Raw genomic sequence first — 15,626 nt, 5'->3', positions numbered from 1 at the left:
AGACTCACTAGGATCCGTGCATGACATTGGCACGCAGACATACAGAAACAAGACATGCCCAGCAGAAAAATGCATTCGAGTCAAGTCAACAGTATTTATAGAGCACTTTCAAACAGCCATCGCTGCATACAAAGTGCTGTACATGGAGCGAGTGTTTCTCTAGCGCAGGTGTAGGGAACTCCAGTTCCCCGAGAGCCATATCCTGTCTGTTTTAGGTCCCTCCCTACTCCAACACACCTGAGTCAATTTTTTAGGCCTCAACAGAGCTTGCTGATGAGCTAATCATTTGAATCAGATGTGTTGGGGTAGGGAGGGACCTAAAACAGGCAAGGATATGGCTCTCGAGGAACCAGAGTTCCCAACCCCTGCTCTAGCGTATGAGAATATTTCAGAAGTGTGTGTGAGAATATTTTAGAAGAGTGTGTGTGCGCGCGCTTGAGAGCATTTTGAGGAAATAGACCACATCCACAAAAACTATTTGTGGTTTTTGTGGATGAGTGGAAGGAGGGGGTTGAGTTGAACTATGTCAAGCAAGTGTCGTTTGGGGATGAAAAACACTTTATGAAAAAGATGGTTATATGGCACAAATCCTAAAATGTTCATTCTTAACTAAAAACAATGAAGTACCTTTGTACGTCAATGAACAATAAAATATATGAGAGTAGAAACATTTTGACTTGTGATTGACGTGTGTTGAGAGTGGGGATAAAAGTCTACCAAGGGCCAATGAAAGAAGCTTTCAGAACACGCTAAATGACAAAATCCTATAATGAATTGATCACACCAACTCAATGTAAAGTTCTTGTTCATTTTATTTTTATGTAGCACAAATGTTTGACATTCAACCTTTACTGTTACTATGGAACTTTGCGTGAACAGTTGTGCTTGTTCACATAGGCAAAATGCCAAAGTGAGTTTCTTTGAGCCCTGATGTGTCATCTATTGACTATTTGAATTTGTGTGTGTGTGTGTGTGTGTGTGTGTGCGCACATGTGTGCACACACCCGCACCCTCACCTGTTCCAGATGGATGTTCTTGTAGATGACTGTCTGGTTCCATTCCGGGTTCATGGTCTTCTGCGCATATTTGGTCCGTCTCTTGTTGTCCACACTGCAGTATTGGGACAACACACAAAACATTTTAAAACCATCATTACCATCAATAGTCCATACACACGAATGTAAAGGAAAAGATGCTTGTCATTATGACTGTTTGAAAATCATGGATTGAAATAGATGAATAATAAATTCTTCCGTTCAATGCTTTCACAAAAGAGGCACAGGAGATTTGAAGGTGAGAGCCATGAAGGAGAAGAAGCAGAAATCATGGTTCATCTTATCTTAACACTACTACACACAGCAGACACACAAAGAACAAAAAGCATGGGAAACGAAACACAGAATTTGAAGGAAGGGTACGAAAAAGTGGTACAACACCAACTGACAGCAAAGATCAGCACCACACTACCTTGCATTCTGGACAACCATGACTTGGCTGAGGGAGTCCAGAAGAGGAAGAGGAGGGCGGATTTTCACAAACAAGAAAGAATAACACAATAAATAATAGAATAAACAATAAACAAACAGAAAGAAAAACAGTCAGAGAAGCCCAAATAAAGGCAGTCAAAGGATAGTGAGCCGGGCCGAGGCAATCCATATGCTCTTATCAAGGTCACATGAAAACACACACAAGGTTTTGCACTCTGGAAATACACGTTAATGAGCATCAACACTTGAGGTCAATTGGCTGATGGGCAAATCAGAAGTGTTGTTTTGCTTACTGCAACGTCAGCCATCCATTTTGGACATACGCACGGAGAGGAGCTCGACGAGAGTGCTGATTCTTAAAAACGTGTCTTTTATCTGAAACTGATACTGTTAGGGAGACTAATAGCCCTATTGATCTCTGGGCTATTTTCAAGCTCTCATGGAGAGAGCTGTCAGAGCAAAAACAACAACAAGGCATGTTTACAGTGGGGGAAGGTACGATTTCATCGCCTGCTGGATCTGCTAGTTTGCGCATTTAGAAAGGATGGAACACTTTCTTAGTTTATGGTTGTTTAGTGATGATGGTAATGACACGTGAAAAGTGAGTAGCCCTACTAGCAAAGTGTTATTCAGCTTTTGGGGGGAATTTCAGAATGACCTAAAATGCACTATAAGCATTAGAGTGGAACTTAATTTGACTTCCACTCAACTTTTCAATGAATGTACACTTGATGAAATACAGTGTGTAATTGTACAATGTTTAACCAGCTGATTTCCATTGAAGGGAATATCTGCTCGGGCGGCACTGTCAACTGGTTAGCATGTCCGCTTCACAGTCGACTGAGTAGTCGCAGTGCAGAGCTCCAGGATTTGATTCAGGGCCCCGGCCTTCCTGTGTGGGGTTTGCATGTTCTCCCTGTGTGTGTGGGGGTTTTCTCTGGTTTCCTCCCACATTTCAAAAACAAGCTGGATATGTTAATTAAACACTTGAGATTGTCCCCAGGTGTGATTGTGAGTGGGGATGTTTGTTTGTCAATGTATGCCCTGCGATTGGCTTCACACAGTAAGGAAACATAACTGAAATTGAACCCAAATTCTGAGATCAAATACTTGTGTTTCTCTCCATAAAATACATAACATTTTCCGACTTTCATCCAAAAAAAATGTGTGTTTTGACTGATATTCTGTGTACTCCCATAATCAACAATGATAAAAATAGAGACTAGTTTCTTTGCAAGTGAGAAAGCTTAAATATTCAGCAGGTGATCTCATAACAATTTCCTCTAAATATACAATAAAACACAGCAGTATCACTTTCTAGGAATAACAACCCCAAGCAGTATAAGTAGTCATCTCGTAGTTTAATAATTCCAAAGAGTGCAATCATCAAGAAACAAACAGGGAGAGCGAACTCAGGACAAGGACACACACACAAAGGCGCAAGACAGACAAGGTGGAGACATGACTAGAGTTGCTCGCATATGCTCACCCTCTCCCGGGCAGCAGGTAGACCTTGACGAAAGGGTCCGAGTAGCCATCGTTGTCCCTCGGTGCCAGGTTTCTGGCCTGAAGAACGTGAACGATCAGGTTTCCCACATTCCTGTCGTAGTTGATCTGGAGCTTAGGCGGGAGAGGTGATCGTTACTATTGGTGTGCAGCCCAACAATGAGAAAGGCTTTTAATTGGCCTATTTGCTTTTAAAGTACCGCTAAGTTAGAAGTGTTGGTCATCTTCTAGGTTGCCTTTAAATGCATTGCTGTAGCTTAAAATAAATATCAACAAATGTAAAATTAAATTAAAAGTTCATCTGCACGTCCAAAAAATCTTCATACTGGCTTTATCCCGGTGTCCTCAAATAGCGTTTTTTCCTCTACTGGTTTTCTTCTGCTACTAGTTTTCTCCTCACCCAGCTTTGGCCTTTACTCGTTTTGTTCCAGTCTGCACTGCAAATCCTTCACCGTCACGGCCTTTGCGTACCTACATCACTGAGGTAGAGTTAAACTTTGCTCGCCATGGTAACGTTGAGAACAGCCGTTAACCGTATTTCAAGCCCGATTTCAATGATATTGAACCTGTTACTTTTAATGACTACTACTACTTATTGTTGAGTGAAGAGGGGAAGCAATGTGTTTTCTACCTGAATTTCTCCAGTAATGGGATGAGACATCCTTATCATGTCTGTTGGCTGGAAAAAATGGGAACAAGAAGACTTGTTTTTAATTAGGTGAATAATTAACAACATGCTTGTGATCCACATTAATAAATACTAACCATTTATGCTTATATAAACCAGATCAGACATACATTGAAGGGACTCGCGTGAATATAAAAAGTCTTTACACCCCCGTTCAAATGCCAGGTTTCGATTGTTAAAAAATGAGCCCAAAACTAATCATTTTTAATAATCCACCATTACATGACAAGCAGACCATCTGAACTTTATATGATTTGACAAATAATACGAGTTAAACTGACAACAGTTAAGACTAGCAACGTGTCCGATAAACTGAGCAACCCCATTTAAAAAATGTCTTTTTGAGAGGAGAAAGTTAAAATAATCAGCTGTGATAATGTGCTTGCGCAACTCTTTGCGCACATAAATGGGGATGTGGCCGTGTTTCGAATGAACCAATCACATTCTAACATGTTAATAGGAGTCAGCAAACAACTGCCTGAATGTTAAAATGCCTCTTATGAACGCCAAATGATGTTCAGCTCTTCTAGCGGTCACATAAATGTTGGAAAAAGATTTGGAAATGATTTATCTTGGTCCTAATAACAGGACATAACAGAAATCTGGCATTTGAACTGGTGTGTGTTTTTATTTCCACTGTAAATCCTTGTGGGAACTAAAATGGCCTCGTAAACAAAACAAGTGATGTAAATCAATGTATGTGTGTGTGGGGGGGGGGGGTGATGTGTGTGCATGTGTGAGCATGTGCGGCATTGTGGGGAACAACATTTTTTGTGTGGACTTACAAGCTGGTCCCCAACAATGTGACTCATGTAAATGAAGGTGTGTGTGTGTGTGTGTGTGTGTGTGTGTGTCCTTGCACACTTCCTCTCACACTTCCAGTGAGGGGCATGCGCCACAGGACTGCATTTACTTGTTCTATCATAATTGGCCTGTCACTGTCTGATGTAAAGCATAATAGCGTTTGACCTTCCTCCCTGGGGCAGGCCTCAACTTGGACGCGTTTTGTGATGACTCGGTAATGGAATCAAAATGGCAGAGATGAACCGAGGGTGGTGCTAATGCATGACACAGGATGCACCACAGTCTGGACTTTGCATTTACAGGCAGAAAATGCAGCGCCCCACCACATGCAACAGTCAATCTTATTAATTGTGTGTATTTTGTATTTAATACATACCTGTGATTTAATTGTTTTTGTGTTTTGGCATCACTGTTGATATTAGTAGCTGTAGTAGTCGTGTACTCATCATTAAAGACATGATTCGTATTAGTAGAACAGAGTGGTAAATAAGTATTTTAAGTAGTAATTCGTATTTTTGATACTACTTCAACTGCTACTACGACTACTACTAATTATGATTATTATTGTTTCTGCTACTAAAAGTAATGGACCATTTCACCTACCTTGGCTCCACTTTATCTTCAAATTGTTCCCTTGACACTGAAGTCCACACCCGTATTAATAAAGCAGCATCATCCTTTGGTCGCCTACGCAGGAGGGTCTTTGAAAACCGAAACCTGAAGACCCGTACCAAGATTGCTGTGTATAATGCAGTATGTCTCTCCACTCTGCTCTACGGGTCAGAGTCATGGACTCCATATCGCCGGCACATTACTACCTTGGAAGCCTTCCACATCCGCTGCTTGCAAAAGATCCTCGGCCTGTCCTGGGAAGATCGAATTCCCCATACAGACATCCTCAAAAGCACCAATTCCATCTGCATGGAAGCGGCCGTGGCGAAGAAACATCTTCGGTGGATCGGACACACCATTCGCATGCCAGACAACCGCCTGCCCCGCCAGGTCCTCTATGGCCAACTGAGAGGTGCAAAGCGTTCTGCTGGGGGGCAAAAGCGACGCCTCAAGGACTACAGCAGGGACCTCCTAAAGCGAGCCAACCTCAACCCCACGCAGCTTGAAACACTTGCACTCAACAGACCAACCTGGCAGATCACTTGTGCCACTGCAATCTCTGAAATACACCAAATTAACCAAGCCAGACGAACCGAGAAACGCATTCAACGACATCAGCGGGTAGCTGATACTCCCCTGGTATCCGGTTTCCCTTGCTCCATCTGTGGGCGAGTCTGCGGCTCAAGGATCGGTCTCTATGCCCACGAGAAGTGGCACCAGCGATAGCGACAGAGTCGCTGACCCTCTCCTCCCCAATCCTCCCCTCCCTTGGAGCAAGTGTCATCATCAGACATGATGGACAGCTAGAAGTGTGTGTGTAAGATTAAAAATAAACACATACGTATGTAACCGACTAAGTTGTTGCAACCCCAACAATTTATTTTCGGAATAATCCAAATCCCACAATGCAATTTCATCTTCCATTCAATTACCTTGTGTCGCTGTTTCTTATTTATTGCAGGGGACGCGGGTTGGCCAGGGCTAGGCACCCCGCTAGATGCGGCCGACCCGGTGCCTGAATGGACCACAGCCGATCTCTCCAGGGCCGACAGCACACCCAGACCTGTGGGTCCTCCTAGCCCGGCGCCCATCATGCCTGGCGCCTGCTGCTGGGAGACCTTGTGTAGCTCTGCGGCCAGCTGCTTAGGATCCACGCCAGGAGATCGTTGGCCTCCTACTAAAGGAAGCAGCCGTGTACCGGTAGTCACATTGTGATAGTGTTACACACATGCATGCAAATCCATTGTACATACCAGCCTTAAGATGGACGTGGTGCTCCAGGACTTGTGGGTGCTCAGGGTCAGACAGCATGTTCAGGTCGCTGATAAAAAGCATACATTTGTCATTTTAGCAGTCATCAGTTAGTGCTGACAGATGATAGCGGCGTGGATTGAGGACAGAAGAAGTGGGGAAGGCACTCATTGGCCGTGTGTAGAGCAGCCACATAGGCCTTTTAACCATGTCATCACTAGGGTTGCAAAATTTTGAGAATTACACAAGTTGGATACTTTGTAAATGGGAAGTCCCTCCATTTGGAGGTGTGTGCTCCACCAAATGACAGTCTTGCGGTATATTTAAGATGTGCATCACCAAACACAACTTTTGGTCTTCCACCTGGAAGTAAGTACCTTGGCCCCTCTTGTTTACAAACATTATGAAAAAGGCAATACAGCATGTCTAAAATGTTTCAGAGAGAGAGAGAGAGAGAGAGAGACGAGTCCAAAACGGTCACAGCTGTGACATACAGTCGCACGCAGAGTTCCGCCTCTGCACACGGCTGGCCCACGATGCCTTGAACTTCCTCATAGGTCTTTCCCGTCAGCTGCACACCGTTCCACTCCAACACCTGCATGCCTACAATGAAGTCAGTAGGGGACAAAAGTCATTAGTTGCTAATGATTTGCCAAAAAAACTGTCCTGAATGACTTCTCACTTACAAGTACGAAACCAGCTGCTGCAACGATAAACAGCTCAGATTAATATGCGTCTTTTCCCCAAACTGTAGCCTACCATGCAATTCATTTTGTCCTCCACCTCCTCTTCCTCAGCCTATTTAGGTTTGCCCCTGAAGGCTTGTTCTGTCGTGCTGCGCTCTGCGTCCTTTCCATTCAGCATCCGGTGGGTAAACATGTGCTCCCTGACCGCACCATCGCCTACGTATCATCTTTTCAAAGATAGAATAACATTCCTCCTTTGTCAAAATTACCACGAGAGTCAGCACTGCGGATGAACACCAGAGACAACTAAGAAGCCTCAGCTTCTAATCTCCTCTGTTTGCAAATTGTACCTCAGTGTGTTCGGAAGAGATTGCATCTACTAAAAATAGCTTAATGACTAACACCATCCAAGATAAACTAAAAGAATCCCATGTTCTGCACACGAATAAATGACAGTATGTACATGACTGCAGGACCTGAATTATAAAAGTCAGTTCATAAAAATAACGGGCACATGTTGTGGAAAATATCCTTTTCGAATGTACACACAATAATTGGATGTAACACACAACCAAGTAACAAGAGACCAACGCACATCACTGCGGCAATGCCACGCGAACTGTTTGCCTTTACACTTGCGCACACCCATACGTGTATATATATATAGCGGCTGGATAGCTCAGTTGGTAAGGCATCGGTTTGGCATACGGGGTGCTGGAGGCTATCCCAGCCGTCTTTGGGCTTTAAGCATACGGGAGACGGTGGTTCGAATCCCGCTTGGGGCAAAAAAAAAATGAGCACATAACACCCTCCAGTGTGGGTCCTTGGGCAAGATCCTTCACGCTAATGCCTACCTCATACAATGATGAGAGACAATAAAACGACATGCCGGCTCAGACGTTGCCCGGCCAAACAAGGTCTGCGTCAGGTGCTGGGGAACCAGAGCACCTTGATGAAAAATGGGCTACTGGAACAAAGCGGAGATGGGCGAGATGCGATAACATGCCTCTGTTGGAATGCTACTACTCCAGCAACCCTAGTCAGAGGGGTTACATGCAGAGAATGTGGGCTAAATGGTTACTTCGAAACCCACAGTCACGGTTGACCACGAAACAACTAGTAGCTCAGTGTTCCAACATCCACAAATGGCAACTGCTGTCACAACTTGAGATTGATGAGGTACAACGCAGGTTCCATGGTGAAGGGCCCCAGGCTGCCAGATAAGAGGAGGAGGTCATACAAGAGATTGGGAGGCAAGCCCCAATGAATGCAGATGATGAGATTGGGTGGCGAGCCCCAATGAATGAAATGCTGAGCGACGCAGCAATTGACCTGAAAGCTAAGATCAGGGCGAGAATGAAAGCTGGGCAACCTAGAAACTGATTACAACGGCTATGTGAAGTACCATCTGAAAGTCTCATAGTAAGTGTGAATGCAGCACTGTGGGCGATCCCTACCGTAACGAACACAGAAACCAATGAGCTGATCCTGGAGACTCTGGGATATAAGAGCAACCGTGGAAGCCATGAGATACGTTATCCACCATGGAAAAGACAGTTGGAGGCTAAGATCAAGGCTGCCCGGAAAGATGTGAGTCAATTGACGGAGGCCCAGAGAGGTGTGATGAAAAGGCCGATACCCGAGAGGTACATCCAGATGACTATACCTGAAGCACTCGAAACTGCCAAACAAAGGCTCCAAGCCTTGTCCAGTCGCCTAAAGCGGTACACGAAAGAGAATGAGGCCAGACGAATCAACAGGCTGTTCGCAACACAACCTGCTGAAGTGTACGCTCAGTGGCAGGGTCCTAACAACAGAGCTGACCCACCAAGACTGTAAACTGAAAGGTGCTGGGAAGGCATATGGGAGAAGGAGGTTGCACATAACAGCAGTGCACAATGGCTGGCGACCCTGAGAGAGGAGCACAGCAGCCTCCCTGAACAGAACCCAGTTACCATAACAGTGGCAGACATACAGGAAAGAGTCTCAGATATGAAGAACTGGACAGCACCAGGCCCGGTCATGGTCCACACTTACTGGCTAAAGAAACTCACAGCACTCCATGAGCGCCTAGCAGTACAAATGAACCAGCTGCTGAGGGATGGGACTCACCCAGAATGGCTAACCGAAGGGCGAACGATCCTGATCATGAAGGATCCCTCGAAGGGTGCAGCCCCATCAACTATCGGCCAATAACCTGTCTCTCCACAACATGGAAGCTCATGTCAGGCATCATTGCGGCTAAGATAAGTGGACACATGTATCAATACATGAACGAAGTGCAGAAGGGCATTGGTAGAGATACCAGAGGAGCCAAACATCAGCTCCTGGTTGACAGAACAGTCGCACAAGACTGCAGGTCCCGACGTACCAACCTGTGCACAGCTTGGATTGATTACAAGAAAGCCTATGACTCGATGCCACATACATGGATCACTGAATGCTTGGAGTTGTATAAGGTGAACGGGACCCTAAGAGCCTTCATTGCGAACTCGATGAGGATGTGGAAGACCACACTTGAAGCCAATGGCAAGCCACTTAGCCAAGTGTCCATCAAATGTGGCATATACCAAGGTGATGCACTCTCCCCACTGCTGTTCTGTATAGGACTGAACCCCCTAAGCCAAGTAATCACCAAGACAGGCTATGGATACCGCCTCAGAAATGGAGCTACAATCAGTCACCTCCTCTACATAGATGACATAAAGCTGTATGCTAAGAGCGAAAGGGACATAGATTCCCTGATCCACACAACCAGGATCTACAGCAGCGACATCGGGATGTCATTCGGGCTTGAGAAATGTAGTCGGATGGTGACTAAGAGAGGAAAGGTAGTCCGCACTGAAGGAGTCTCACTCCCTGAAGGAACAATAGCAGACATTGAGGACAGCTACAAGTACCTTGGTATACCACAAGCCAATGGCAACCTCGAACTGGCAACAAGGAAAGCGGCTACGGCCAAATACCTCCAGCGAGTGAGGCAAGTCCTAAGAAGCCAGCTCAATGGCAAGAATAAGACCCAGGCAATAAACAGCTATGCCCTGCCAGTGATCAGATACCCTGCAGGAATAATAAGGTGGCCAAAGGAAGAGATTCAGACCACGGACGTTAAGACCCGAAAACTCCTAACCATGCATGGAGGGTTCGATCCCAAATCCAGCACCCTGAGACTGTACGCAAGCCGAAAGGAAGGAGGCCGGGGACTAGTGAGTGTGAGAGCCACTGTCCAGGATGAAACATCCAAGCTCCATGAATACATCAAGGAGAAGGCTCCAACGGATGACATACTCAGAGAATGTCTCAGACAATGGGGAACAGAAGATGAGGCGCTGGAAGAGGGACCATCATGGGAGGACAAGCCCCTACACGGCATGTACCACCGGACCATAACTGAAGTGGCTGATCTGAAGAAGTCCTATCCAGTGGCTAGAGAGGGCTGGCCTGAAGGACAGCACAGAGGCACTCATCCTGGCTGCTCAGGAGCAGGCCTTGAGCACCAGAGCCATCGAGGCCCAGATATACCACACCAGACAAGACCCAAGGTGTAGGTTGTGCAAAGAGGCACCTGAGACGATCCAACACATAACTACAGGGTTTAAGATGCTGGCAGGTGGCGGGCATAGTCTATCGAAACATCTGTGTGGAGTATGGACTGGAAACCCCAAGGTCAAAATGGGAAACACCTCCGAAGGTTGTGGAGAATGACAGAGCGAAGATCCTGTGGGACTTCCAGATCCAGACTGACAAGATGGTAATGGCGAACCAACCAGATATCGTGATCATAGATATAGGGCAGAGGAAAGCCGTTGTAGTGGATGTAGCGGTCCCAAGTGATGGAAACATCAGGAAGAAGGAACATGAGAAACTCGAGAAATACCAAGGGCTCAGAGAGGAGCTGGAGAGAGCCTGGAAGATAAAGGTGACAGTCGTGGTGGTCGGAGCACTCGGGGCAGTGACCCCCAAACTAGATGAGTGGTTGCAACAGATCCCGGGAACAACATCGGACATCTCAGTCCAGAAATGTGCAGTGCTGGGAACAGCAAAGATACTGCGCAGAACCCTCAAGCTTCCTGGCCTCTGGTAGAGGACCCGAGCTGAATGAGGGACGGACACCACCCGAGGGGTGAGATGAGGATTTTTTTTTTATATATAAGCCTGTGTGTCTGGCCAGGAATACACAAGCAGAGGTAAAACATCCATCCATTTTCTTATCCGCTTATCCAAGGTCACAGTTGGCGGGGTACACCCTGGACTGGTTCCTAGCCAATCGCAGAGGTAAACAAACATGGCTCGGAAATTCAGATGCAGCACAGAACCAAGCTTTTGGAGCGACGAGGAAACGGACTGCTTTATTCCTGCGGTGAGTGTTTGGATGGTAGAAAGTTAGAAGCAGAAATGATGTCTATTTGCATCATGACATTATCCGCATATCGGCTGTTGAGATTGGGACATTCCAAATGATCACAATTAGCATTTATACAGAAGAAACTCTCCGCTCACACATGAAATCAAGTTATTTAGAATATTTTAGAAACCGCAATTTTGACCTGAACCTGAATGTTGACTGCGTGTAAACGTAGTCATGGTCTTCTTACCCTCGATGAGTTTTCCTGTTTGTTCTGCGACGCCACCTGGGATGACTCGTGCAACATAGGCTCCGATCTCCCATTGGCTGCCTGGGATGTCCTTGCCACCGACAACCCGTATCCCGAGACCATTTCCTAAAAACAAATATATCACGATCAAGTTCTATCCACGGTAGGGGGATTCTTCATGTTTTCTGTGTGACTTTGTACCTGACACGCTAGAGTCCTTCTGATCTCTGGTGAGCTTGATACGGGTGTGAGGGAAGACGTAAGGGACCAGTTTCATCTGAAAAAGAAATTAATTACTAGCATGTATACAAATCGTTTTGAAGTCAGGATGAAAATACAAAAAATACAGGTTAGAACTTTCTCCACTGCTTTGTAGGCACCGGTCATGCCATCATTGGTTGGTCTTTAATCTGCTTTAACGACACCATTAGCGAGCCTTACCGTCAGATTGTCAGTCACTGGTCATTTTTGTCATTAAAGGGTACATGGCAAGGGGAAAGAAGTGATTGGAATGTATGCAGTCACCGTTCATGTCATTACGGTCTTCTTTTCAATCTCTGTTCATGCCACCGTTGTGCAGTCTTAGGGTCTGTTCTTCTGTCATCTCATCATTGGCTAATTTGGAAATTTGCTTTTCAGTCACTGTCCTCTCCTATTGGATTGATGCTTATAGCCTCAGAAGGTTCAAATATAATCCTGTGAGTTCTCTTTTGTCATTTATTAACTATCATCAAAGTACAGTATTCATAGGCATTCTGAAGTTTTCAATATGTAGATTTATATCATTTTAAAAAAAAAACTGGAACTCACTTCTCTCCTGTCTGCCATTTGTCTGGCCTGTGGATGTCCTTCTCTTGGTTTGTCAAACCAGTCAGTATCCTCTTGTCTCAGATGGTAGGCTGGGGAAGGAGAGGTAGTCATTAAAAAGTTCAACAGGAGTTCAAACAAATATTGATAAGGTGACTAGTTTTAATTAATTTTCCTTTAGGTAGGCTTTATTGTTATTTGTTTTCTTGTATGAGGCATGATTTAGAATGATAATAATAATAATAATAACTTTTTATCTGGAAGGTCAAAGTTTTTTTATAATGGCAATCATTTCAGAACAGTGTTTTTTTTCAAGGTGAGCATTTACATCTTGAGAAATTCAGGATTTTGCTCTTGTCTTGCTACGGTACTTTGTTTAGGTGTTATTATTCTCTTAAGAAACGTTATCCTCGTGGATTGCCCTTCTCCCTACGGCCACTGAATTTGTGAAGTTGTATAAATGTTAGATAAAACATATTATCCTGTTAACTGTGTATCTCAGATTAAGAGTGCTTATCAGAATTAGAAGGAAAACATTCTTATCAATAATCGGTGTGCGGCAGCGATGATAACCTTGAGGACTTTTTTTTTTTTGTACAGTAATGAGAAAATAACTTCCATTGCAATTTCAATCCAAACACATCTTTGTGAGAAAAAACATACATGAACACTTGCAACCAGAAAAGGAAGTCATAGGCTTTACGGAACTACTGATGTGAAGTCATTCCCCAATGATGCATACTGACTGAGTCAGTGCAGGAGATGCTGATGGTTCATTCCCAAAATGAATTGCAACTAAGGGTTCCACTAAATGGCATGGGACTTTCTACCACTGAGATGCGGGCCATTCCAGAATGTATCCAGTCAGAATGTGCATAACTGATACAGAAGCCAGTCATTCAGGAGAGTAATGATGTGCGGCATGGAGGCGTGCATTCCGTAAATTACTTCATGGGGGAATGCTGTCTCACCTTCTATATTCCAGTTTGGGCCTCCAACTGGGATACAAAATTGGATATATTTATATATGTTTCAAAGAATGGTATATGTTTGTTTTTGTCTTTCTTTTTTTTTTCATTTCAAGAAATGGGTGCAGCAGCCTGTGAAATCAAGGAACTAAGCTGAGTCTTATGTATTGGGAGTGTATGTTGGCACATGCATTAAAAGTGGGGGTCAATGTATGATGCATGCTTGAAATTACAGCAACCAACTAGCTGCTATTGTGTACACACTTAAAGGAGAGGCAATATGAAAAAGACAAGATATGCTTCAGGGGAAAAAGCTCATCCATCAACCATTGTATAAGTGGGCCTTGAGAGATGGTTAACTATGATACTCTACCGTGTGCGATACTTTCATGAAAGATTCTGGCTTCCTCTCTGTTCAACACCAGCACTGACTCACTGAGTCCTGTAATCAAGGCAGATTGACACTTATATGTGGAGTCAGCACACAAATCATCTTCTCATCGCCTAGAGGGAGCCTTGAAAAAAAACAAACAGTCCACAAGCTACATGTGATGTGAGTGGAATACTCATTCAAATCATCATAAAGAATTTGATTTAATTTGCTGTGTGAATGTGTTTCGCAGCTCCAAATCTGGATTACTACGTAAAATGGCAATGAGGAAAACTGAAAATATGGAAGACATTGACTTTATTAGGATGGAAACTCAAACATGTATAGAAAAACATGCAAGGATGCAAAATCAAACACAGATAAAAGAAACAACACAATTTACATGTCAATATGGCAATAGTATAACTTACTGCTTACTTTATTGAGTTACAAACATAATATAATGGGAGAACTAAAACATACAAAATAAAGATGATAAACATAATGCATGCATATGAAATCATAAAATAGATAGATAGAAAGATATACCTGAATTGTGCCATACATAAACCCAAGCTTATGCATTAAAAGTGGAAGTATTACAATGGAGAAGAACAGCATGCAACACAACTAATGGAATGATATTAAACGCGACAGAGAAGTACAGGATTACAATAATATGTAACTAACAGTGCTTATATTAACTACTGATGATTGAATAACACATACGATCACTCAACAGTAGCATGCATGATAAGCAAGTCCATAGTCGAGTTCTTGTAACGGTCTCTGGTTCCATTTACCTTCACTGTCCGACATGGCACCTTGTAAGTCATCCATGATGAATGCGATATCTCGGTCATAGCCGCGAGTACGAGATTCTTCCCTCATGTGTTGTTGTACCTCTGGAAGGGAATGGCTTGAGCCAAACTGGTCCCTGGAGTCGGCAGAAATTGGGGGGAGAGGTCCTGCCGATGCCCGAGCCATACCCATTGGCTGACCCACCGGGCTCAGGGGGCTCTCCTCCTCAGAGTTCTGAGCCACGATGGGGATACGCCCTCGGCTATGGCTTATAGGCAAACTGGTGGGCTTTGTTCTGGTCACACCAGGAGCAAACGCTGCGTCCAACACATCTACCTCAGTTTTAAGTCGTAGTGAGGAGCTGGAAAGGTCCCGTTTAATTGATAGATCCAAGCCGTAGACAGAGGAGGGTCGAGAAGAAGGACGAGATGATGGTCTGGAACGGCTGCCACTTGGGTAGGTGCCATCATCCTGGGCAGATGTCCTAATCGTGGACCCGAGGCCAAGAGATTGCCCCTGAGACCCAACAAGATTGGATCCCAGTGAGGAGCCCAAATACTTTTGCTGCTCAGATAAGTTCTTTCTCAGTCCAAACGTAATCTCATCCTGAAGTAGCCTTGCCCGAGAAGCCAGGTTGGTAACAGAGGAAGCTCCAGATCCCATGTAGCTTCCAAAGTCAGGCTCCAAATCCCGACTCTCCTGAATAGGGGGAAATTTGGTGATGGCCTTTTGGTCTATTAAAGCCTTTTTGTTCTTCATCTGTTTCTGGTAAAGCACCGCAGCTGGGAGTTGTTTTGCAGCCTGCTTCTCAAGTGTGAGCCTTCCAATGCTATATTTTTCACCTTTCGGGAAATGGCGAAAGCTGCTATCGCCGGACAGATAATGGGGAAGACCCAAGCCTGATATATGTTCTAGTCCTTCAGTTCCTCTCCGGAATTCCTGCTTGATCTGTTGCTTAAGTAGCTTTAACTCATAGGGCTCCTCCATACTGTCTTCTTGAAGTTGAGATTGGCCTAAAAAATCTGCTACCTATTGGGGGAAAAAGGGGAAT

General features: G+C 44.5%; 1 protein-coding gene across 7 annotated transcripts in view; it reads right to left on the bottom strand.

Moving 5' to 3' along the window:
• The window catches only part of pclob (piccolo presynaptic cytomatrix protein b), a 62,709-nt gene that overhangs the window by 9,327 nt on the left and 37,756 nt on the right, over positions 1-15,626 (bottom strand). For 2 of the 7 annotated variants that reach the window (XM_052060187.1, XM_052060193.1), the window contains 13 exons: positions 14,578-15,604; positions 13,778-13,846; positions 13,408-13,434; positions 12,440-12,528; positions 11,831-11,906; positions 11,630-11,755; positions 6,843-6,951; positions 6,351-6,418; positions 6,030-6,274; positions 3,625-3,672; positions 2,977-3,107; positions 1,468-1,494; positions 1,017-1,110 (listed from right to left, as the gene is read on the bottom strand). In XM_052060187.1, the coding sequence (XP_051916147.1) occupies positions 1,017-1,110; positions 1,468-1,494; positions 2,977-3,107; positions 3,625-3,672; positions 6,030-6,274; positions 6,351-6,418; positions 6,843-6,951; positions 11,630-11,755; positions 11,831-11,906; positions 12,440-12,528; positions 13,408-13,434; positions 13,778-13,846; positions 14,578-15,604 (2,136 nt within the window). The remainder of the gene's footprint in view (positions 1-1,016; positions 1,111-1,467; positions 1,495-2,976; positions 3,108-3,624; positions 3,673-6,029; positions 6,275-6,350; positions 6,419-6,842; positions 6,952-11,629; positions 11,756-11,830; positions 11,907-12,439; positions 12,529-13,407; positions 13,435-13,777; positions 13,847-14,577; positions 15,605-15,626) is intronic. The other 5 variants (XM_052060188.1, XM_052060190.1, XM_052060189.1 and 2 more) reach the window with 5 other exon arrangements.

Source organism: Hippocampus zosterae, chromosome 3 (genome assembly GCF_025434085.1).
Source record: "Hippocampus zosterae strain Florida chromosome 3, ASM2543408v3, whole genome shotgun sequence".
In the NCBI taxonomy this organism is placed as follows: domain Eukaryota; kingdom Metazoa; phylum Chordata; class Actinopteri; order Syngnathiformes; family Syngnathidae; genus Hippocampus; species Hippocampus zosterae.
The sequence above is the reverse complement of the archived record's forward strand: the minus strand, read 5'-3'. Positions and strand labels throughout refer to the sequence as shown.